A 25,316-nucleotide genomic window follows, 5' to 3' on the forward strand; every position below is an offset into this window, starting at 1 on the left:
GCCTCCCTTATCTGAAATTACCAAATATTCCAAAATTGTCCATATGGTTGGCTGAAACAATTCAGGTCCAGGCTATTTGGCTGACCGCATCTCCTTGTATGGGCGCTGAGATCTTCAGAAACCCTTCTCTCAGTACCACCTCATCTCAAGCCTGGTTGGTGGGAACAAGAGAGGGCTTTCCTTCTCGGTGACTGCTCCACAACTCTTGGAATCGGATCCTGGGATATAGGGCCTGTCTGGAAGAGCCCTGACTTAAAGAGTGAGCAATGATTCAAGACCTATTATCTGTGAAGAACCTTTGCACAATGATGGCAACTTCAGGGCCTTGTTGAGATCACTGGCCTGAAAATTCACCTTGGGGGTGGGGGAAGTTTCAACCCCTCCCAGATTTTTTTTCTAGCTACGGGCCTGAGTTCTGTGGGATAGTGCTCATCTCCATTTCTAAGCTGAAGAGAATCTGTAGATGCCTCCTAAGTTATGTGGCCAGCATGACGTGCCAAAATGGTACCTATTGATCTACTCACATTTTGCATGTTTTCAAATTGCTAGAGTAGCAGAAGCTGGGGTTAACAAAGGGACCTCAACCCATCCTGCGGATTTGAACTGCCATCCTGCTACTCCCCCCCCCCACCCCCCAAAAAAGGGTGAGTTTATAGAGGAAGCCTGCCCTTAAAATGCCCTCAAATCAGCAACTGGGCTAGTATATCATGCCTGTGTCAAATGAATTGGGGTTAGATCCTGGCCCCATCCTGTTCTCTACACATCTGGTTGGGCTGTTCTAGACTTCTGTTTTAGTAGCCACATGTCTAGCTCCTGTGGAAGAGATTATATTGAAGGGCTGTAGCTCTGTGGGTGAGCATGTGTTTTGAAGATAAAAAGTCCCAAGTTTTAATCCCCAGTAATATATAAAATTACAATAAGAGTTTGTGAACAGTAGCAAAAGCCACTTACAAGTCTTTTCGTACTAAAATCAACACCTGCTTTTTCCCTAAGATCAGATAACTGTATCATAAATTCAAGGACATTTGCAAATTGGCAGAGCACTGGTTTTTTGGAGTAGTAGATTTGATCAAAAAGTGTGGAATATGGTAGGCTCACTCCAAACACATTTGTCCGCATTCCTTGGGTTAAAGGTAAAAAAGGTAAAGTTTCCCCTGGCATTAAGTCTAGCCGTGCCCAACTCTGGAGGGCAGTGTTCATCTCAATTTCTAAGTCAAAGAGCTGGCTATGACCATAGACGCCTCCAAGGTCATGTGGCCAGTATGACTGTATGGAGCGCCGTTACCTTCCCATCAAAGTGGTACCTGCTGTTCTACTCACATGAGCATGTTTTTGAACTGCTAGGTTGGTAGAAGCAGGGGCTAACAGCGGAAGCTCTGCTCCCCGGATTCAAACCACAGACCTTTCAGTCAGCAATTACAGCGGCTCAGTGCCACCAGGAGCTCCTTGGGTTAACATTGGGCAAATTGGTTCAGAAGACATGTGGGTGTTCCTGGTCAAGCAAAAACAGATTACAATAAAGACAAGTCCTATTTCTTGGGAGCTTTTGGTAGAAAAATGTCATTTTCAAAACTATGATTCACAAGTCCTAACCAGACTTTTGAGCAGATTCAGTTGTACTATAGATCACTCCTTTTCACGGACTGTTCAGCTAGCAATCTCACATTCATTAAGACATTTTCCATGCAGCATGAGCCACATTGAGGTGGCTCTCTGCCCATTGCTTTCTTCTCCTTAATAAGCCGCATTCCATTGCTACAGTTGGCAATACTACCATTATACCGCTGATTAACAGCTACCACCTATATCCGTGCCCTGCTCGCCCCACCAGCTCAATAGATATCTTGAGCAATGATCAATCTATTTGCCCCAAGGAACTGGGAAATTGTTGCTTCTGTTGAACGTTTGATGTTTTATCTTATGTCATGTTTATATGTTGGGTTGCTAAATTTTGTTAGTATGGATGTATTGTTGTTTTTGGGCACTGAATGTTTGCCTTTTATGTTTGGAATCCACCCTGAGTTTCTCTGGGGAGATAGGGCAGAATATATATAAATACACAGTATGTCACAGCAAACAAGATCTATACGCTGGATTTCGTATCACAAAATCATAAGTCGAACATTTCTCAAGCGTCTAGGACTGTGTGATGTATTTTTGAATGATGCGCGCAATTGAGAGATTGTGATTTTGTCAATGTTTATTGTTTCCAAATCCTGGCTGAGATCTTTTGGCATGGCACCCAGTGTGCCGATTACCACTGAGACCACCTATACTGGTTTATGCCAGAGCCTTAGCTTTTTGATTTTGAGGCCCTGATAACAGCTAAGTTTTTCCTGTTGTTTTTCCTCAATGCGACTGTCACCTGGTATGGCAACATCAATAATCCAAACTTTTTTCTTATTATAATTATTGTTGTTGTTGTTCTTATTATAGTAAGTAAGTAAGTCTTATTATTATTACAGATTTGAGATTTAAAAGAGAAGAATGTCTGAGAATGAATCTGGAAGTCAAACACGTTTGGCCTTTCCCTGGAGAAGTGGATAGCGGTGGCAAGAAAAGCCAATGGGATTTTGGCCTGCATAAATAGGAGTACAGTGCCTAGATCCAGGGAAGTCATGCTACCCCTCTCTTCTGCCTTGGTTAGACCACACCTGTAATATTGTGTCCAATTCTGGGCACCACAACTGAAGAGAGATTTTGACAAGCTGGAATGTGTCCAGAGGTGGGAGACTAAACTGATCAAGGGTCTGGAGAACAAGCCCTATGAATAGCGACTTAAAGAGCTGGGCATGTTTAGCCTGCAGAACAGAAGGCTGAGAGGAGACATGATAGGCATGTATAAATATGTGAGAGGAAGTCATAGGGAGGAGGGAGCAAGCTTGTTTTTTGCTATCCTGGCTTCAAACTACAAGAAAGGAGATTCCATCTGAACATTAGGAAGAACTTCCTGACTCTGAGAACCGTTCAGCAGTGGAACTCTCTTCCCTGGAGGGTGGTGGAGGCTCTTTCTTTGGAGGCTTTTAAACAGAGGCCATCTGTCGAGGGTGCTTTGAATGCGATTTTCCTGCTTCTTGGCAGGGGGTTGGACTGGATGGCCAATGAGGTCTCTTCCAACTCTATGATTCTATTTTAAATAAAGTTTTATTATTATATTATTATCACAATATATGGACTGGACAGACGGACTGAGTTGGACATGATTTTATCCTTGCGGACGGCTTTTATGTAATTTTATGTAATTTATGTAATGTAATTGGTAACTTAATGTTGTGTAGTATGTTTTAGATTTTCAGTGTTAGCATTGAATCTTTGCTGTTAGCCGGTCTGAGTCCCTCTGCAGAGGTAGAGAAGATGGGGATATAAACGTTTTAAATAAATAATAAATAAATAAATACTGTTTACCCACAATCAGAAAGAAATTACATCTATATATATATAAATGCTCTGTGCATAATGAGTACCTTAAAAACAAAAGAACCAATGAATGAAATCACACCAAATTTGGCAACAAAACGTCTCACAACACAAGGAGTGACCATCACTCAAAAAATTATGATTTTGTCATTTGGGAGTTGTAGTTGCTGGGATTTATAGTTCACCTATAATCAAAGAGCATTCTGAACTCCATCAATGATGGAATTGAACCAAACTTGGCAAATAGAACTCTCATGACCAACAGAAAACATTAGAAGGGTTTGGTGGGCACTGACCTTGAGTTTTGGAGTTGTAGTTCACCCATATCTAGAGAGCACTGTGGACTCAAATAATGATGGATCTGGACCAAACTTGGCACGAATACTCCATATGCCAAAATATAAACACAGATGAAGTTTGGGAGAAATAGACCTTGACATTTGGGATTAGTAGTTGCTGGGATTTATAGTTCACCTACAATCAAAGAGCATTCTGAACTCCACCAACTACTGCATTGGGGCAAACTTCCCACACAGAACTCCCAAGACCAACAGAAAATATTTAAGGCCATCCAGTCCAACTTCCTTTACCAGGGCAAGAAAAAATAATCAAAGCCCTCCTGACAAAGAGCCATCCATTCATAGATATAGAGAGATATATATGACTCACACACACACACAAATATAGTATCATAGATTTGAAAGGAACCTCTAAAGAAGGACAATTATATGTTGAATGTTCCAGAGGAGACAAACAGACAATCTCCACATCAACACTGACAAAGAAACAGCAAGAAATACTGTTTACCCAACAAGCATAAAGAAATTACATATATTAGAAACCAACACTTCCTCATTACTTTATTTACCAGATCAACAAACTGGGCCACAGCAACGCATGCAGGGGACAGCTAGCATATATTGTTGTTGTTCATTCATTCAGTTGTCCCCGACTCTTCGTGACCTCATGGACCAGCCCACGCCAGAGCTCCCTGTCAGCCGTCACCACCCCCAGCTCCTTCAAGGTCAGTCCAGTCACTTCAAGGATGCCATCCATCCATCTTGCCCTTGGTCGGCCCCTCTTCCTTTTACCTTACACTTTCCCCAGCATAATTGTCTTCTCCAGACTTTGCTGTCTCCTCATGATGTGGCCAAAGTACTTCAACTTTGTCTCTAGTATCCTTCCCTCCAATGAGCAGCCGGGCTTTATTTCCTGGAAGATGGACTGGTTGGATCTTTTCGCTGTCCAAGGCACTCTCAGAACTTTACTCCAACACCACAGTTCAAAAGCATCTATCTTCCTTCGCTCAGCCTTCCCTAAGGTCCAGCTCTCATATCCGTAGGTTACTACAGGGAATACCATGGCTTTGACTATGCGGATCTTTGTTGCCAGTGTGATCCTGGACTCACCGCTGAGCCTGGAACCCCAGGTCTCGGCGGTGGCCGGGAGAGCTTTTGTGCAATTAAAACTTGTGCACCAGTTGCGCCCATACCTTGGGAAGTCTGATCTGGCCACGGTGATCCACGCTCTTGTTACATCCCGAATAGACTACTGCAACGCTCTCTACGTGGGGTTGCCCTTGAAGACTGTTCGGAAACTTCAACTAGTCCAGCGAGCGGCAGCCAGACTGCTCACCGGAGCGACATACAGGGAGCATACCACCCCCATCCTGTGTCAGCTCCACTGGCTGCCGGTCCAGTTCCGAGCACAATTCAAGGTCCTGGTTTTGACCTACAAAACCCTGTACGGTTCCGGTCCAGTGTATCTGTCCGAACGTATCTCCCTCTACGTCCAACCCCGGAGTCTGAGATCATCTGGGGAGGCCCTGCTCTCGACACCACCACTGTCACAAGTGAGTCTGGTGGGGATGAGGAGCAGGGCTTTCTCAGTGGTGGCCCCTCACCTGTGGAACTCACTCCCGGGGGAAATCAGGGCATCATCATCCCTCCTCTCCTTCAGGAGGAGGGTGAAGACGTGGTTATGGGACCAGGCCTTTGGGCAATCTGGCAATTAAATAAGACAATCAGGCGAGTAAGACCAACAGGATTGACGAAGTGGAACTGAAAATTAGAACTATGAGTTAGCGAACACTGACCATGTAGGAGAAGGAATTGGGTTTGTATTGCTTTTATTGATTTTATTGGTATAATGCATGAATTGTTGTTAACTGTGAATTGATGTAATTTTGTGTTTTGATTGTTCTGTGATGCAGGCATCAAATTGTGCCTTTGCTTTTGTAAGCCGCCCTGAGTCCCCTTCGGGGGTGAGAAGGGCGGGGTAAAAGAACCCCGAAATAAATAAAAAAAATGTCTCTACTCTTCACTATTTTATCGAGATTGGACATTGCTCTCCTCCCAAGAAGTAAGCGTCTTCTGATTTCCTGGCCACAGTCTGCATCTGCAGCAATCTTTGCGCCTAGAAATACAAAGTCTGTCACGGCCTCCACATTTTCTTCCTCTATTTTCCATATATATATATATATAAGCTAGCATATATATATATATATATATATATATATATATGAATCTCACTTGCCTACTTTCCAACAGACTTCACGACCTCTGAAGATACCTGCCATAGATGGCACTACCAGGCCATCAAATGCTAATCAAGGTGGTCAGTTGAAACATTCACACCTAGCTCCAATAGACAAGAGTTCTTTGTCCCACCCTGGTCATTTCACAGATATATAAATCCATTTTCCTAGTTCCAACAGACCTCACTACCTCTGAGGATGCTTGCCATAGATGCAGGCGAAACGTCAGGAGAGAATGCTTCTGGAGCATGGCCATACAGCCCGGAAAACTCACAACATCCTGGTTGGGTAGATTATTGAGGGAATCTCCAACCTTCCAGTCAGCAAGATTTCTTAATTGTGTCCCCAAAGGCTCCAGTCGTCCCGGTGTCTATGGCGCCCACCCTCCTCCTCCTCCACCACCACCACCAAGGCCGCCTCTCCCCCTTCGCTTTATTACCTGTCCAGGCTCTGCGGCATCACCAAGCCCGTCTGTTCCGACATCCTGAGGTGGCGAGGGGAGAGGGGGACAAGGCCCCAACCGCCGGCGCGAGGAGGGAGACACAAGGTGAGCACGGGGGCCCCTCGAAAATAACACCCGAGGAGGAGGACGACGCAGGGCCTAAGAGGGAGCCACTGCGCATGCGCCGGCGCTTACCTCACAGAGGGACGGACTCCCCGCGGCGCCTCGGGTCCCGACTTCTCCTCCTCCCTCATTCACTCACTCCAGCGAGGTACCGCCCCCCTCCCTCTCTCCCGAGGCACTATGGGAAATGTAGTTCCCGTCGCGAGTGTGCCCTGAGGGGATTTAAATCCCCCTCCCCTCTTCCCTCCTCCTGCTCTCGCGCTTCACCGTTGGGCTGTTCCGTTCAGCCGCCACCCCCCCCTCCCCTCCCCTGCGCGAGACGGCTTTGTTTATGTGTCTTTAATGGGAGGAGGAGGAGGAGGCGGCGAGATGGCCACGCGCGCTGAGGGAAAGGTCAGCCCCCTGGGCCGCTGTCACTTTGGGGGAGGGGAGGGGAGGGAAGGGGGTAGTTCGTTCCTCACTCGTTCCTTGTCGTTACTGTGAGGGGCGGGAAAGGAGGGTGGGGGCCTCGTAGGCAGCCCTTCTTTGGCACCCTCAAGCAGGAGGCGAGGGTGAGGCGCTCCTGGAGGGTTGCTAGATATAGCTGTTGTTCTCTAGATTGATTATTTATTTATTATTTATTTAGATTTATTTAGATTGATATTATTATTGATATTATTATTTATTTAGATTGATACCCTGCTTTCTGTCTTCTTCATTCCATTCTCATTCTCTTTGCTTGGACTCCACTTTCTCTCCTTTTCATTTCATTATTATATTCATTATTTGCATTATTATATTATTATATTTATTTATTTGGGGCGCTTCTACCCCACCCTTCTCAACCCCCTAGGGGGGACTCAGGGCGGCTTACAAAAGGCACAATTCGATGCCCAACAATTCACAAAATACAATACAATATACAATACACAAATTTGCCATATAATGTCAGTTATAACTAATTAAAACAATCAAACAGTATACTAGCAGCAATAAAAACATCTTGTGGTCAATGTTCACCAAATCCAAGTCCGTAAACCATCTATCATCGTCATTGTCCTTTCCTACTCTGGTCATTATTGGTTGTCTTTGTCCATCTGCCAGCTTACCTGAAGGCCTGGTCCCACATCCAGGTTTTTAGCTTCCTTCTGAAGGAGAGAAGGGATGTTGATGTCCTAATTTCCCCAGGGAGCGCATTCCACAGGCGAGGAGCCACCACCGAGAAGGCCCTGTCCAGGCCCGTAGCCAGGATTTCGTTTGGGGGGGGGGCTGAGTCTGAGTGAAAGAGGGTCTAGCCTAGCAAACCTTTTGTATCATTACCCCAATACCCCCATGCATATGGGATATATTGAGTATGGTGATAAGATCATGATATGAATAAACATAACAGTTTAAATAATGCACCAGTAAGGCCTTTTCGCGAACCACCATGAGAATTTCGGGGGGGGGGGGGCTGAAGCCCCCCGAGCCCCCCCCCCCCCCGGCTACATGCCTGGCCCTGTCCCTCGTCCCCACCAGTCTTGCATGTGATAAAGGTGGGGCCGAGAGCAGAGCCCCCTCAGCAGATCTTAAACTCCGGGGTGGGACATAGAAGGAGATATGTTCGGACAGGTACACTGGGGCGGAGCCATATAGGGTTTTGTAAGTCTAAACCAGCACTTTGAATTGTGCTCGGAATTGGATCGGCAGCCAGCGGAGCTGACATAGGAGGTGGGTGGTATGCTCCATGTATGACACTCCGGTGAGTAATCTAGCCGCCGCCCATTGGACTAATTGAAGTTTCTGAACAGTCTTCAAAGGCAACCCCACGTAGAGCACGTTGCAGTAATCTATTCAGGATGTAACAAGACAATTATTAATTTAATTGTCATTATAATTATTTGGGCTCTTTCCCCCCTCCTTTTAATTCCACTATTATATTTATTATTTGTATTACTATTATATTTAGTATATGTATTATTATATTTATGACTAGCCGTCCCCCTGCCACGTGTTGCTGTGGCCCAGTTTATATATAATAATAATAATAATAATAATAATAATAATAATAATGTATTGTCGAAGGCTTTCATGACCAGAATCACTGGGCTGTTGTGGGTTTTTTCGGGCTATATGGCCATGTTCTAGAGGCATTCTCTCCTGACGTTTCACCTGCATCTATGGCAAGCATCCTCAGAGGTTGTGAGGTCTACACTGTGGTTTTTGAGTTATGCTAATCCCACAAACGAACATTACATTTTTAATTATATTGATTATTATTAATGCCATTGTCATTATATTTACTAGTACTCCAAATCCCCTCTTTTAAAGTCCATTATTATATTTATTATTTGCATTATTATTATTATTATTATTATATTAATTTAATTGTCATATTTATTTGGACTCTTCATTCACTCCTTTTATTTCTATTATTATATTTATTATTTGTATTAGTATTGTATTCAGTATATGTATTATTAATGCCATTGTCATTATACTTGCAAGTACTCCAAATTCTCTCTTTTAAAGTCCATTATCATATTTATTATTTGCATTATAATTATATTACTATTATTATTAATTTAATTGTCATTATATTTATTTGGACTCTTCTTTTTCTCCTTTCAATTCTATTATTATTATTATTATTATTATTATTATTATTATATTTGTTTACTCCACTTTCCCTCCTTTTAATTCTATTATTAGCTATATTATTTATATTTTTATTATTATATTTATTATTAATTCTATTATCATATTTATTTGGACTCTTCTTTTATTCCTTTTGATTATATTATTATTATTATTATTATTTGAAACAGAATAAGATGAGTCCACAGCAGACAAGATCACTCTGCTGGTTGTTGCATTGGATCACGCACCGGACACTTCCCAATTGTCTAGGACTGTGTGATGTATTGGCAAATAATGTGTGCAGATCCCAGTAAGGTGGCCTTCTGCAGCTGACAGATGGTAATTTTGTCAGCGCCGATTGTGTTTAAGTGCAGACCAAAATCTTTAGGCACTGCACCCAGTGTGCCGATCATATTACTATTACTATTACTATTATTATTATTATTATTATTATTATTATTTGTTCTCCGCTTTCCCTTCTTTTAATTCCATTATTATTTTTACGTTTATTTCTACTCTGCTTTCCCTCCTTTTCATTGCATTATTATTGTTAGTATTATATTTATTACTACTACTACTACTACTATTAGTACTAGTAGTACTGCCCTTTATCTCTTCTTAATTCCATTATTATCATATTTATTTATTTAGTTTGCTTTCCAACCCAAAATTGGGACTCACTACAGTGGAGATTTATGGTCTCTGAGGAGCCCTCTCTCCTCCCTTTCCTAACTTCCGCACTGTTACATATATGCCTGCCTGCCTTCCTTCCTATCATTATTATTATCTTTATCATTACTATTACCTCCTTTGCCCCTCCCACAAACTGGGACTCAATTATTTCACTGTAGTGGTTATCTCACTGTAGTGGTTATCTCACTGTAGTGGATATTTATGGTAGGTGGAGATCCTTCTTCCCACCCTTTCCTGCCAAAAAGTACACCCGATGATGATGATGATGATGATGATGATGATGATGATGATGATGATGATATATTTCATTCATCCCCAAATTGGGACTCAAAACAACTGTCTCTTTGTAGTGGAGGTTTATAGTCACTGAAGATCCTTCTCCTTTCTCTTTTCTGCCTCCACTGCTGGTACAGATATACCTCTTTTTCATATTTATTATTATATTTATACCCCACGTTCACCCCCTAAATTAGGACTCATAGTGACTGTCTCACTATATCTGAGATTTATAGTCACCGAGGATCCTTCTCCATTCCCTTCCCTGTCTTCCATGCTGTTACAGGTGCACATTTTCTTAAATTCCATTATTACAGTCTTTGTCTCCTTCTCCATATCCTTCTCCCCTCCCCTACAAAAAATTGGGACTCATAGAGGGTGTTACACTACAGTGGAGATTTATGGTTGCTAAAAACCCTTCTTCCCTTCCTTGTCTGCCTTGTTACAGATGCACTTCTTTTTACATCTGTTATAATTATATTACTATATTTTTATTCTGCTTTCACCCAATTTGGGACTCAACAGTGGCCATCTCACTTGTAGTGGAGATGTATCATCACTGGAGATCCTTTTCCTCTCCCTTGCCTGTCTTCACACTGTTACAGGGGTGCCTCTCATTGTTGTTGATGATGTTGTTATTATCATTTTGCATTCCGCTTTCCTCCCAAAATTGTTACTTAAAGTAGCTATACCACTGTAGTGAAGATTAAAGGTCACTGGAGATACATCTCCCTTCTCTCCCCCCCCCCCCCCCTTTCTGCTGTTACAGGTGTGTCTCATTTTTTATTGATTTTTAGTATTAGATTTATTTATATCCCAGAAATTGGGAGTCAAAGAGTCTATCTCACTATTGTGGAGATTGATGGTCAATGGAGATCCTTCTCCCCTCTCTTTCCTGCATTCTATGTTAACAATACTACGTAGTTAAAAGCAATTTAACAATCAGGATAAAAGTACAAATATGCAATTAAAAACAATTAAACAATTGGTAAATATTAAATATTAAAATGTACTTTTTAAAAGCTCCTTTTAAAGTCTTCAAACAGCACCATACAACATTAATAGCCAAACCCCAATCAATTCATAAGGGCCTGGCAGAACAGACATGTTTTTACCTACTGCCAAAAGGAGAGCAAGGAAAGGGTCATTCTTTCAACAGATTTTCCCCTATTTTCCCTTCCTTACACCTCTTCGAAGGAAAGGAATCACGGCTGTGACAATGTAAGAACATCACTGTATTTTAAATGCCAAATGTCCTAATATATTGCTTTTCTTTCATTTGGAAAGATGCCATCACTGATCTTGAAAGGGAATTTTAAAAAACTTTAGCAGAAGAGTTTTAAATCGCAGTTTGGATTGAACAGATTCTTGCTCAATAGTCTTGTGACTCTTTCTATTAAAAATAACCTTACATTGTGGCAGTTTATTTTAACCCCAATTTCTGAAGTAATTAAGCATTTTAGTATGGTATTATTTTATGACAGCCCTCATGTGAAGGGGCTTTTGGTAATAAATGCTTCTTTTCAGATAACACAGGATGAGTACAGGGGAAGAAAGCAAGGCAGTACTACTCTTCCACCCACCTGCCTAGAAATAGACATTTTCCATGTTATCCCATGCATGAGATGAAGGACAGTGCAAAATAAAAGTAGTTTAAAATCTCAAGAACATTGACCAACCTGGGTCAGTTTTCTAGAATGTACTGAATGTAGAAGAGTTCTGTCACATCGCCACCCCATGTATATAAAACAAGATATACATGGCCAGGCACATAGCCGATTAAATTATCAAACAATATAAACGTGAAGCAATATGTTTCTGGTCAGGAGATTGGTGAATGATAGATACAGAGTACAAGTTATTTTCTATAAGTAAAGTATATTCATTTCAGTTCTGCACATTATGGTACTGCTTCTGAAATTAGGGCTTAGCAAATTTAATCTTACTGAAACCAAAATCTTTGGGTGTATATACATTCTACACTCTAGAATTAATGCAGTTTGACACAACTTTTACTTCCCTGGCTCAATGCTATGGAATCCTGGGAGTTGTCGTTTTACGAGGTCTTTAGTTTTCTCTGCCAAAGAGTATCAGTGCTGCACCAACTTCCAGGATTCCATAGTACTGAGCCATGGCAGTTAAAGTGGTATGAAACACATTAATTTGAGGGTGTAGATGCACCCCCAAGTTGCCTGTCTTATTTCTATCATCTCCTTCTAGAAAAGGCAGAATTATTCAGTAGCTAGCTACAATGCTTAAGCATATAATTCTTTGTGTCTATTGAACATATCTTTTTCTATTAAATTACATCATAAATGAAAGGCCATCTTCCATGTTCAAAGAGCATACTTACAACAGTATCTTATCAGGGATCTTGACCTTTTTCTCCCCAGAACAATGCATATAGTAAGGCTGTAATTCAGTTAATTAATAATCTTAAAGAGTAATCCAAACGTCTGAGGTAAGAGTAGTGTTATTTAACTGTTAAATCATAACCAATCTGTGACAGGACATGTTGCTATCTTCCATATGGTTTCCTTGTGAAAAGGTTTGTTGTTTGCTTTGAATCTAGAATTCTTGTTTCTAACAATGTAAGCTTTAAGGATTAATCTGTTGCTTAATCTGTGATATGTTTTATTGTCTAAAATAGTGGTTCTCAATGTGTGGGTCCCCAGATGTTTTGGCCTTCAACTCCCAGAAATCCTAACAGCTGGTAAACTGGCTGGGATTTCTGGGAGTTGTAGGCCAAAACACCTGGGGACCCACAGGTTGAGAACCACTGGAAACAAAGAAAATCCCTGAGAAAATTACTAGAAGAGATCATATACATTTATTGTCACTGGTAGGCAATTTATGTCCTACATTTTTTTAGCTAGCATGTGATACTGTTTTTATAACTTTTAAGCATAGCCAGGTACTACCAGGGGCAAATATAACAAAATTGATAATATCTACAGGAATTCTGTGCTTATCTTATGGATTAGGGACTGCAGCACTGTCAGAAAGTGAAATTAGTTGAAAAACAGAAGATAGCTTTTGAAAGTTTGCAAATCTCTTTTGGCTGCCAGAAACACAAATACATTATAGTATACTGTAGGAAGTGAGCAGTCCAAAGTAAATAATGTAAGCAAGAAGAATTGATAAAAGAGTGGGTCCCATCTCAGATTAAGTAATTAGGTAATAATGAGATATATTCTGTTATTAGAGTAAACCTGTTCAGCCAATGTAATTTACTTAGGTGTTGGCTGACCATTCAAAAATCGATTAAGTTTACACAGGAAGGCATTCTCTGCATCCAAATATTTGCCATCTAGAGACTATATATATGCCTTCTGTGTACTGATAAAAAGGACAGACAATATACCTAGGACCACAATGGTTCTGCCTACTCAGCAATCCTTTTATAGTTTTCAGTCTTCAAGATTTGGAAAGTTGCTACAAAAAGCACCATCAGTAGGCCTCTTTACCTTGACATAAAAAGAGGATGTCTGCATATGGCTATGCAAGCAGAAATCTCACACATCCCTTTCACTTTTGGGTGCTTTGAACCTAGCATATACAGGGAGCCCTCAATATTATCAAGCCATGGATGTAGAATCCATGAATAAGGAAGGCTGGCTGTACTTGAGCTGGAAACAGACCCAACCAAATGCTGAAAAATGCTCACAAAAAGACATGAAAGAGTCTGGGAATGAAAAGAAATAGCTGCAATAACATCTGCTTGCTCGGGAGTAACTGAAAAAAGTACAATGGATTTATAACTAAACTTAGTAACTATAAAATGTTACAGTTGCATTGTGAAAGGAGTAAAACTCCCTTGTTACATTGGAGTGGTGATGTATTCCTTTGCTACTACACATCTGATGTTAAGTAACCTATTAGTAACCAGTTGATTCCAAGATCCAATATTTATAGAGAACGCCTTACTAGAAACATTATCTTTTCTGGCCTTATTAATGTTTCCTGTATATTGTAGAAATTTGCAAGCTTGATAATGTATGAGAATGACATCCTGCAAATGCATTATATTGATGTGTTATTATCATCCGGCCTCGCCCATTTGTATCTGCCTCCTCAGTTCAGATGAGAATGCAAGAGCTAAAATGTTTTGGTTTCCAAATAGGTAACTTTACTCTTTGACCTACAAAAGTCACCCACGACTCTAATCACCCTATTAAGAATTCAGTCACACATAGTTTAATATTAGGCCATTCCTTTACCCATCTCTGGAAATTGAAGCAAGCTATTCATTGGTATTTAGGACATGGTTAATTTCTAGAACCTTATCTTCATCTATAATATACTTTGACCTAAATAGCTGTATAGTTGATATATCACCAAATCTAAGAAATCTTTTAAAATGTAATTATGAGGGTTAAGGGTAAGTCATTTTGATCTACATAGTATCACTGATTCAGTAACTACTTTTTAATGTGAACGAACATCTTTTCTCGTAGCTTTAATTTCTGGGTCCATATATCTTTAGCAGGAATTTAACACTTACCAAAGTGGATTATCTTCCTCACTGCCAGGCCCCAGCAATAATTCTGTCATATCAAAATTAAATATATTTATATATACCCAGCCATGATGCCTTAAGCCACCAATTCTTCCTCCCTCAAATCAGATGAAAATAAGAGAAATGGTTTGGTGTAATTTGAGAATTTGAGAAACGATTATCTATGATGAGGAAATGGATATAAAATAATTCCTCATTAAGAACAAGATGAAAATATTTTGTTTATTGCTCACTGAGTTTTAAATTTGGAAGTATTCTACACACATGCACTCATATGTATATATAAATCCATGTGCAAGTGGTTGGTTCTGTTTAGTGTATGTAGAAGGGCAAACTATGAATTGATAACTTTTGAATTTAAGCTTGTCAAGGCAAGATGGCTACCCACTGTTTATTGTTTCTGGAAACAACCTATAGGCCAACTCTCATGGCCACATTCTCAAAAAGGAGACAGAATGACTGGATAGGCAAGGCATATGTGGGCTGGGGTTTAAAATTAAACCCTTTTTATTGAAATACTCAAATTAGATTCTGAAGTGTAGGCCTGCTTCAGTTAACTCTTTGATAGTGAAGCCTTTACAAAATTGAAGTCTTTTAATGCTCCCAGTCCCCTTTTCCTCCTCATCCCTTGTTTTGTCGGAAGGTTTCTTTAGCAGCATTGGCACTGGTAGGGTGGTGAGGGAGGACTGGAGGAACACAGACTTTCAAAGTCATGTTGCAGTTGTGTGTCTGCATTGCAGCAAAATAAAAGCATGGCAAATCATGGGTTTCTGCTTTGACTAGTCTTACAGTGCCAGTCCTATAACAGGAAAGGTAAACAACTCACTCCAGAAGCCTCTACTGAGCATGAGTGAATAGCAAAATAGAGAAAGGGGGAGAGCAGATAAGCATGCCAACTGTTTATTTATTTAGAAGCGAATTGAGAATACAGTTGCAATGTATACAAAAAACCACAAACAAAGTTACAAACTTGGCATTATACTAAATTTCTTTTGACCAGAAGCTGGCCACTTTGAGTGCCTCTGGTGTCTCTGTAAGAAGGAGCTCCATTGTCCATGTGGCAGGGCTCAGACTGCATTGTAGAAAGTGGTCTGTGGTTTGCTCTTCTCTGCACTCGCATGGCATGGACACCACTTTGTAGCTCCATTTCTTAAGGTTTGCTCTGCATTCTGTGGTGCCATAGCACAGTCTGATCAGCACTTTCCAAGTTGCCCAGTCTTCTGTGTGCCCAGGAAGGAGTTTCTCATCTGATATCAGCCACTGATTGAGATTCTGGGTTTGAGCCTGCCACTTTTGGACTCTCACTTGCTGAGGTCTTCCTGCGAGTATCTCTGTAGATCTTAGGAAGCTATTTCTTGATTTAAGGTGTTGGCATGCTAATTGATTTCTGAACAGAGGATGGGCTGGATGTGTTAATGCCTTAGCATGCCCACTGCATGATTGCTTTAAAAACTTTTAAAATGCATAAATCAATAATTTTGGCCATCAAAATAGAAAACCTACAGAAAAATCTGTTACAAATGGAGTGAAAAGGTTTTTTTCCTGGATGCATTCTGGAAAAATAGAAAATAATAGAATTCAGCATATAATTGTATAAACTTGTTATACTGTTCAGATTCGCAGTAATCACAAACAATATTATATGGATTTTTGTACAATCACTCAGAGTAATCACAAACAATATTATATGGATTTTGTACAAGCACTCAGAGCGATTGTACAAAAATCCATATAATATTGTTTCTGATTACTGTGAATTTGAACAGTATAACAAGTTTATACAATTATATGCTGAATTCATTTTTCTATTTTTTGTATAAATGGGATATTTGTTGAGCTTACAAATTCAGGGACCCATTCATATTGCATTCTGGGAAAAAGCCATGAAGAGGTCTCAAGAAAGGTTCCCGATACCTTGTTCCATTTTGCTTGTGCATATTGTTAGTTTGAGGGGAAAATGTTGCCTGAAAAATGTTGAACTGCTCCTTCTTTTGTGGTGGAGGATCATATATCCCTATTCTTTTCTTGTTACCTCTTCTGGTTTTTCTAGTTAGAGAACTATTACCCAGGAAAACCTCTTCCATTTGCTCACCTCGGTAGCTATTCTGTTTGCATTCCAGTCACATAGTTAGAAATCAAACTGATCTCAACGTTTTGTTTCAGGTCTTAAATAAGATGGCTAAGGTACAAAAACAAAACCTTTTTTGCTTCGGTTTCCTCCATTAATAACTGCATATTTGTAGCAACCAGCTCTTCTTCCCCTCGTTGAAACGTTTACCGAGGCTTTCAGCTCTCTTCTCCCAGCCTGCCTCTGGCCAAGAAAAGACTCCAATCCCCACAATTCAGTGGGGCGCGCATGCGCCTTGAGCTTACAGTTGTCAAAGTGCTCTTGCCAGAGCAATTTCTATTTGTCATATACCAAACCCCGAAAGAAGGAAATAGACACACTGTCCCTTCCTTGTATTGATCTTTAAACACAGAATACTCAAAAGGTAACTGTTCTCGGCAATTCCGCCTTGGCTACGTGGGTTACTGCATGCAAGCGAGGTGTTGTATTATTAGGGGGATCTTGCTTTTCCTGTAGTCTACTTTAGACTGGCACAAATACATACACCCAGGAGAAAAGGGGGTGGGGGAATCAGGAAGCGCTGCATATTACTGGATATGTAGCTGACTATATATTTTTTCAGAGTAATATTTGATTTATTCCTCCCCCCTGTTCAGTTTTTTCTACCTTCACTTAACGTTTGGTCTTGACCTTGACTGGGAGAGGTGGGATTTGTAGTAGAATCTTTGGTGTAAAAAGCAATGTGAAAAACCAATGTGAGATAGTGTCTCAAGATGAAGTTCATAAAGGTTTCACAATATAGCACAGCTGATTGGTAGTATTTATTTATTGATCTGCTATATTTGGTAGTATTGATTGATTGATTTGCTATATTGGTAGTATTTATTTATTGGTCTGCTGTATTTATAGTATTTATTTATCTGCTGTATTGGTAGTATTTATTTATTGATCTATATTGATAGTATTTATGTATTTATCATTCTGCTGTATTAGTAGTATTTATTTATTGGTCTGCTGTATTGGTAGTATTTATTTATTGGTCTGCTGTATTGGTAGTATTTATTTATTGGTCTGATCTGTACTGGTAGTATTTATTTATTTATCTGCTGTATTGGTAGTATTTATTTATTGACCTATATTGATAGTATTTATATATTTATTTATCGATCTGCTGTAATGGTAGTATTTATTTATTGGTCTGCTGTATTGATAGTATTTATTTATCTGCTGTATTGGTGGTATTTATTTAGTGATCTGATCTGTACTGGTAGTATTTATTTATTTATCTGCTGTATTGGTAGTATTAATGTATTGATCTTTTGTATTGGTAGTATTTATTTATTGATCTATATTGATAGTATTTATATATTTATCGATTGCTCTATTGGTAGTATTTATTGGTCTGCTGTATTGATAGTATTTATTTATCAATCTGCTGTATTGGTAGTATTTATTTGTTGATCTGATCTGTATTGATAGTATTTATTTATTTATCTGCTATACTGATAGTATTTATTAATGTATTGCTCTGCTGTATTGGTAGTATTTATTTATCAATCTGCTGTATTGGTAGTATTTATTTATTGATCTGATCTGTACTGGTAGTATTTATTTATTTATCTGCTGCATTGGTAGTATTTATTAATTTATTGAACTTCTGTATTGGTAGTATTTATTTATTGATCTATATTGATAGTATTTATTTATTTATCAATCTGCTGTAGTGGTAATATTTATTTATCGGTCTTCTGTATTGGTAGTATTTATTTATTGATCTGCTGTCTTGGTAGTCTTTATTTATTGATTGAGCTGCTGTATTGGTAGTATTTATTTATCATTAAGAGTAGCTTTCATGTGAATATTGATGATTGTTTGTATCAAGCTTTTCCTGAATGGTCTGTTTAGGAGAGGAATGTGCCGGGTGGCTCCTCGTTCAGTTTCCCTGTCTTACTTATGTTGTCTATATTTACCATGGTGGTGACTTTGATTGGAAGTGCAGCTAATGGAAAACTACACAAAGGCTGGAATATTATGTCTCACTGCAGTGCTGCTTTAAAAGCTTCTCTGCACCCCTTTTCAGCAGCAGCAGAGCTGCGTGCCACAGATGCGGTAGTTTACTCATTCTGAGATTAGGAATTGAGCTCAGTACACTCTATGTGTGTATTCTCCTCCATGCAAGATATGTATGCATATTGGATTGTGAAAAAAGAGCAGCCACGAAGCCAATTAGCTTATTATTTTTCTCTTCCTATGTGGATTAACGCTGGTCCATTTTCTGTTCGTGCTTGTCACCTGACATTTTAGGATTCGCTCGAATGTCTTGAGAAAGGGAGCTCTTTCATTCTTCTCTCCCTTGCCCTTCCCCAAGCAGCTGCTCTTCTGACGTCCTGGTTTCCCTTGTCAATGCAGTTGAATGGCAAATGAAAGCCAAGTGATATTACAAGGTTTTTGGGTGGAGTAGATACAACATTTGGTTTTGGAAACGGTGTGTTGTCAGAACGACGCGGTACTGGGTTGCTGCGAGTTTTCCAGGCTGTATGGCCATGTTCCAGAAGCATTCTCTCCTGACGTTTCACCCACATCTATGGCAGGCATCCTGAGAGGTTGTGAAGTCTGTTGGAAAGTAGGCAAGTGGGGTTTATATATCCGTGGAATGTCCAGGGTGGGAGAAAGAACTCTTGTCTGTTTGAGGTAGGTGTGAATGTTGCAATTTGACACTTTGATTAGCACTGAATAGCCTTGCAGCTTCAAAGCCTGGCTGCTTCCTTCCTGGGGGAATCCTTTGTTGGGAAGTTCTAACTGTGGAAGGCTTTCATGGCTGGAATCACTGTGTTGTTGTGAGTTTTCCGGGCTGTATGAATGCTGCAATTGACCACCTTGATTAGCAATGGATAGCCTTACTAGGAGGCTGCCTTTTGGGTTGTTGTAGGTTTTTTGGGCTACATGGACATGTTCTAGAAGCATTCTCTCCTGACGTTTCGCCTGCATCTGTGGCATCTTTTAGTTTGGCCTGATTTCCCATCGAATCATTTCGAGATAGCCTTCTTGTAGGTGGGGAGGCTGGTGAATGTTGCTGCTTATATGATTTCCTATTCGGCTCGGATTTGATGCTGACATTTCTCTCATCGTCATCCTATATGCAGAAGGGGTTAAAAAGGACTTCTGTATGACGCCTATGGGGCGCGCGGGGGGGGGGGGGGGTTAAATGGGTCCTTTGGTGAGTTTCAAGAGGGAAGCGTGGTGTTTTGGACGCTCTAGGACGAATCTCGTCGTGTCTACTCGGAAGTAAGCGCCTTTCCATTCATTGTGGTTCCATCCGAGGGAGGAAGTGACTGTTGACTTAAACTCAATAGGCTTTGGGTTGTTGTAGGTTTTTCGGGCTGTATGGCCACGTTCTAGAAGCATTCTCCCCTGACGTTTCGCCTGCAGGCATCCTCAGGGGTTGTTAGGTCTGTTGGAAAGTGGGATATTATATATCTGTGGAAAGTCCAGGGTGGGAGAAAGAATTCTTGTCTCTTGCAGCTAGGTGGGAATAGGCTTCGTATTGTTGAAGGTTTTCATGACCGAAATCACTAGGTTGTTGTGAGTTTTCTGGGCTATATGGGCATGTTCCAGAAGCATTCTCTCCTGACATTTCGCCTGCACCTATGGCAGACGTACTCAGAGGTTGTGAGGTCTGCTGGAAACAAGGAAAATGGGGTTTATATATCTGTGGAATGTTTATATATCTGGGTTGAAACATTCACATCTAGCTCCAACAGACAAGAGTTCTTTGTCCCACCCTGGTCATTCCACAGATATATAACCCAATTTTCCTAGTTTCCAACAGACCTCATAACCTCTGAAGATGCTTGTCATAGATGCAGGTGAAACGTCAGGAAAGAATGCTTCTGGAACATGACCATACTCACAGCTCACAACAACACAGTGATTCCAGCCATGAAAGCCTTCCACAACAGAATCAGGGCCAGCTAACACTCCCCAACAAAGAATTCCCCCCAGGCAGTAATCAGCCAGGCTTTGAAGCTGCAAGGCTATTCAGTCCTAATCAGTGTCCTATTGCAACATTTGCGCCTACCTTGAACAGACAAGAGTTCTTTCTCCCACTCTGGACATTCCACATATATAAACCCAATTTTCCTAGTTTCCAACAGACCCCACAACCTCTGAGATGCTTGGCATAGATATAATGTAATATAATATATTGTATATACATATAATATTTATAATATAATGTAATGCAATATAATACTACTACTACTACTACTAATAATAATAATAAGATGTTATATATTTATATTACATGTAATATTACTAATAATATAACAATATAATGGTATAGTACAATATAGTAATATTTAACACTGATATTGTACTGTGCTAATAATATAGTATATTGTGTATATATATCTTGTAAGCCGCTCTGAGTCCCCTTCAGGTTGATAAGGGTGGAATGTAAATGTCATAAATAAATAGATGGAGCAAAACGTCAGGAGAGAATGCTTCTGGAACATGGCCATACATCTTGGAAAACTTATAGCAACCCAACAATAGGCTTTGTAGGTGATTGTGTTGAAACAAGCTGAGGGTTTAATGTATTGTCGATGGCTTTCATGGCCAGAATCACTGGGTTGTTGTAGGTTTTTTGGGCTGTATGGCCATGTTCCAGAAGCATTCTCTCCTGATCTTTCGCCTGCATCTATGGCAGGCATCCTCAGAAGTTGAGGAGTCTCACAACCTCTGAGGATGCCTGCCATAGATGCAGGCAAAATGTCAGGAGAGAATGCTTCTGGAGCATGGCCATACAGCTTGAAAAACTTATAGCAACCCAGTGATTCCTGCCATGAAAACCTTTGACAGTACATTAAACCCTACAGCTTGTTTCAACACAATCACCTACAAAGCTATGAGTTTTCCAAGCTGTATAGCCATGTTACAGAAGCATTATCTCCTGACATTTCACCTGCATCTATGGCAGGCATCCTCAAAGGTTGTGAGACCTACAATAGGCTTTGTAGGTGATTGTGTTGAAACAAACTGCAGGGTTTAATGTATTGTTGAAGGCTTTCATGGCTGCATTTATGGCAGACATCCTCAGAGGTTGTGAGACCTATAATATGCTTTGCAGGTGATTGTGTTGAAACAAGTTGCAGGGTTTAGTATTGTCGAAGGCTTTAATGGCTGGAATCACTGAGTTGTTGTAGGTTTTCAGGCTGTATAGCCATGTTCCAGAAGCTTTCTCTCCTGACATTTCACCTACATCTATGGCAGGCATCCTCAGAGGTTGTGAGACCTACAATAGGCTTTGCAGGTGATTGTGTTGAAACGAGCTGTAGGGTTTAATGTATTGTCGAAGGCTTTCATGGCTAGAATCTCTGAGTTGTTGTAGGTTTTTCAGGCTGTATAGCCATGTTCCAGAAGCATTCTCTCCTGACATTTCACCTGCATCTATGGCAAGCACCCTCAGAGGTTTAGGGTTCCTTATTTATGCTTAATTAAGGGGCCAAAGTGGCAGTAACAGTGTGAAAACAAAAGGATCTTTAGAGCAACGACACATTACCCTCCCTGGACTCAACCCTCCCTCCCTTTTCTGTAATCTACAGGAAAGGCTTTTTTGGTTCTTCCAGGTTCAGGGAGGGCGAATGTGAAGTGCTTTCCACGATTTGGTGGAACCTGTTTTGTTGCTTTAATCCAAACGGGCATCCGGCTCCTTTAAAAGTCTATTCATAGGGAAGGGGGTGGGGGTGAGGAAAGGCTGCTGTCTTTTTAACCTTGCTGAAGGACGCAGCAGTATTTATTGACGTATGCAAATAACAGGGAGGAGGAGGAGGGTGTAGGGAAAAACAGGAACCAGAATCAGTTTCTCATTGCAGGGCGAGAGCTCTGAGTTCCGGTGTCAGAGAACGAGACGTGGCGAAATTGCCGTATATTGCTGCCCTATAAGCACATCTTTCCTTTACACTGAAGGCAACCAAGGCATCGGAAAGGGTGAATGTATTTTTAGATGGCACTGATTCAAACAGCTTACTCCTTTGAGGGCTGGGGGAAAGAGAGGGAGGGAGGGGGGAAAGGATTACATTTAGTCTCTCCTTGCAACTTACTAGCAGTGGGATTCTAGCTCAAGCCACTCTATGAATGTTAACAGTTTGCCTTTGTGTTGTTTTTTTTTCCTCTCCCCCTTCTCCCTTCCTCTCTTTTCAGCTGCGCAAACCATGCAGGATGATTTACTGATGGACAAAAGCAAAGCCCAGCCTCAGCAGCAGCGGCAGCAGCAAGACCCAAACGCAGCAGAAGCTTCTTCGACCCCCATCACATCAGAAACGCCCAAACCGGAGGACAGCAGCCCAGTGACTAGCATTGGCTCAGCAGCTCCTGCCCAAAATAGCAAAGAGAAGATGCAGATGGAGCCCCCCATCTTGCCAGGCTTGAGTTTCCACCAGCCTCAGCAGGAACCCACCGCCGGCACCTCCTTGTCTCCCTCCTTCGGAAGCACCTGGTCCACTGGGACCACAAACACAGTGGATGATAGCTTTTTCCAAGGGATTACGCCGGTCAACGGGACCATGCTTTTCCAGAATTTCCCTCACCATGTCAACCCTGTCTTTGGAGGCACTTTCTCCCCCCAGATTGGCCTAGCAGCCCAGACTCAGCACCATCAGCAGCAGCAGCAACAGCAGCAGCAAGCCCAGCAACAGCAAAGGAGATCCCCAGTCAGCCCGAACCAGGCATCCTTTGCCCAGAGGAATGCTGCTTATAGCCATCAGCCTATCATGACCAGCAAACCTTCCTCCTCTTCAGCCTCCACTTCTTCCCCTTCCAGCTGGAATAACCATCAAAATGCAGCCTGGAGCACACCTTCCAACCCTTGGGCTGGGCTGCAAGCTGGACGGGACCCACGAAGGGCAGTTGGGGTCGGAGTGGGTGTCGGAGTGGGGGTGGGGGTGCCCTCTCCACTCAACCCCATTTCACCCCTCAAAAAGCCCTTCTCCAGCAATGTTATTGCCCCGCCGAAGTTCCCACGGGCGGCTCCCCTAACCCCCAAATCTTGGATGGAAGACAACGCCTTCAGGACGGATAATGGCAACAATCTGTTGCCTTTTCAGGTAATTTTTTTTTTCATTGAGTGTTGGGGTGGTGGTAGTGATGTCTCTGGACCTCATCACACTAGAGCAGGGGTCCTCAAACTTCTATTTATTTATTTTATTTAAGTAAACATACATGTGCAAGTGTTTGTTGCATATAGTGCAATACTTTCTATCTATTAATGTTCTATAATCCTTTATCTCATAATATATTTCTATTAAGGGGTCACAGTCTGCTATCTAAATGTTACATAGAAAGATATAATAGATTCTTACTTTACATCCACTTCTTCCTTGTCTACAGTCTTATAGGATCCTCTATATACATTTTTAATTTAACTTTACATTAAGGTGTTGAATCATTGGTTGCCATTCATTAACAAAACTTTTTAAACAGAGGGCCAGGTCAGAGTGCCTCAAACTGTTGGTGGGCCAGATTATAATTTGAAAAAAATATGAATGAATTCCTATGCACACTGCACATATCTTATTTGTAGTGCAAAAAACACTTTAAAACAATACAATAATTAAAATGAAGAACAATTTTAACAAATATAAATTAATATTTCAGTGGGAAGTGTGGGCCTGCTTTTGGATGATGAGATAGGATTGTTGTTGTCGTGTGCTTTCAAGTCATTTCAGACTTAGGTTGATCCTGAGTGAGGGCCAGGTAAATGACCTTGGAGGGCCGTATCCAGCCCCTGGGCCTTAGTTTGAGGACCCCTGCACTAGAGCATAGATCCACTTTAAATCCAGTTTCTGCCTCCTGTAGAATTCTGGAGATTGTATTTTATGGAGGGGCCTTTAAACTGCTTAGCCAGACAGGTGTTAGGCCTCACTGAACTACAAACCCCAGAATTCTGTAGGAGGCAGAAACCGGATATAAAGTGTATCCATGCTCTGGTGTGATGAGGCTGTCAGTATGTGTCTTGTAATTTAATTTTGTGTCAAACCAAATGTCACTTTGGCTGTTGACACCTTGCGCCCACATTAGTTAGGCCACTCTCCAGAAACCCTTCAAGCTCTCCTTCTGGCAAGAAAGATTCCTGTGTGTCCAAACTCCAAAGTGCATATTAATTAGATTGTGTTTCTAGACCAGTGGTTCTCAACCTTCCTGATGGCGTGACCCCTTAATACAGTTCCTCATGTAGTGATGACCCTTAATCATAAAATTATTTTCGTTGCTTCTTCATAACTGTAATTTTGCTACTGTTATGAATCGTAATGTAAATATCTGATATGTAGGATGTATTTTCATTCACTGGACCAAATTTGGCACAAATATCCGATACACCCAACTCTGAATATTGGTGGGGTTGGGGGGAGGGGTTGAGTTCATCATTTGGGAGTTGTAGTTGTTGGATTTATAGTTAACTGACAATCAAAGAGCATTCTGAACTCTACCAATCATGAGATTGAACCAACTTGGCATACAGAACTCCCATGACCAACAAAAGGTACTGGAAGGGTTTGGTGGGCATTGACCTTGAGTTTGGAATTGTAGTTCACCTACATCCAGAGAGTGCTGTGGACTCAGACAATGATGGATCTGGACTAAACTT

The 25,316-nt window shown here is 41.0% G+C and overlaps 2 protein-coding genes across 10 annotated transcripts in view; one reads left to right on the forward strand and one right to left on the reverse strand.

Moving 5' to 3' along the window:
- Positions 1-6,594, reverse strand: part of MARCHF5 (membrane associated ring-CH-type finger 5) — a 42,081-nt gene extending 35,487 nt beyond the window's left edge. The window contains exon 1 of the mRNA XM_060768707.2: positions 6,393-6,594. Within this exon, the coding sequence (XP_060624690.1) occupies positions 6,393-6,436 (44 nt within the window). The 5' untranslated portion in view covers positions 6,437-6,594. The remainder of the gene's footprint in view (positions 1-6,392) is intronic.
- Positions 6,595-6,607: 13 nt separating this feature from the next.
- Positions 6,608-25,316, forward strand: part of CPEB3 (cytoplasmic polyadenylation element binding protein 3) — a 114,636-nt gene continuing 95,927 nt past the window's right edge. For 4 of the 9 annotated variants that reach the window (XM_060768697.2, XM_060768702.2, XM_060768703.2 and 1 more), the window contains exons 1-2: positions 22,438-22,660; positions 22,874-23,775. In XM_060768697.2, coding sequence (XP_060624680.2) covers positions 22,885-23,775 — 891 coding nt within the window. In that variant the 5' untranslated portion in view covers positions 22,438-22,660; positions 22,874-22,884. Of the gene's footprint in view, positions 6,667-6,705; positions 6,912-16,986; positions 17,097-19,902; positions 19,958-22,437; positions 22,661-22,873; positions 23,776-25,316 lie in introns of those variants that run through there. The other 5 variants (XM_060768705.2, XM_060768700.2, XM_060768698.2 and 2 more) reach the window with 5 other exon arrangements.

The sequence above is a fragment of the Anolis sagrei genome, chromosome 3 (genome assembly GCF_037176765.1).
Source record: "Anolis sagrei isolate rAnoSag1 chromosome 3, rAnoSag1.mat, whole genome shotgun sequence".
NCBI classification, from domain to species: domain Eukaryota; kingdom Metazoa; phylum Chordata; class Lepidosauria; order Squamata; family Dactyloidae; genus Anolis; species Anolis sagrei.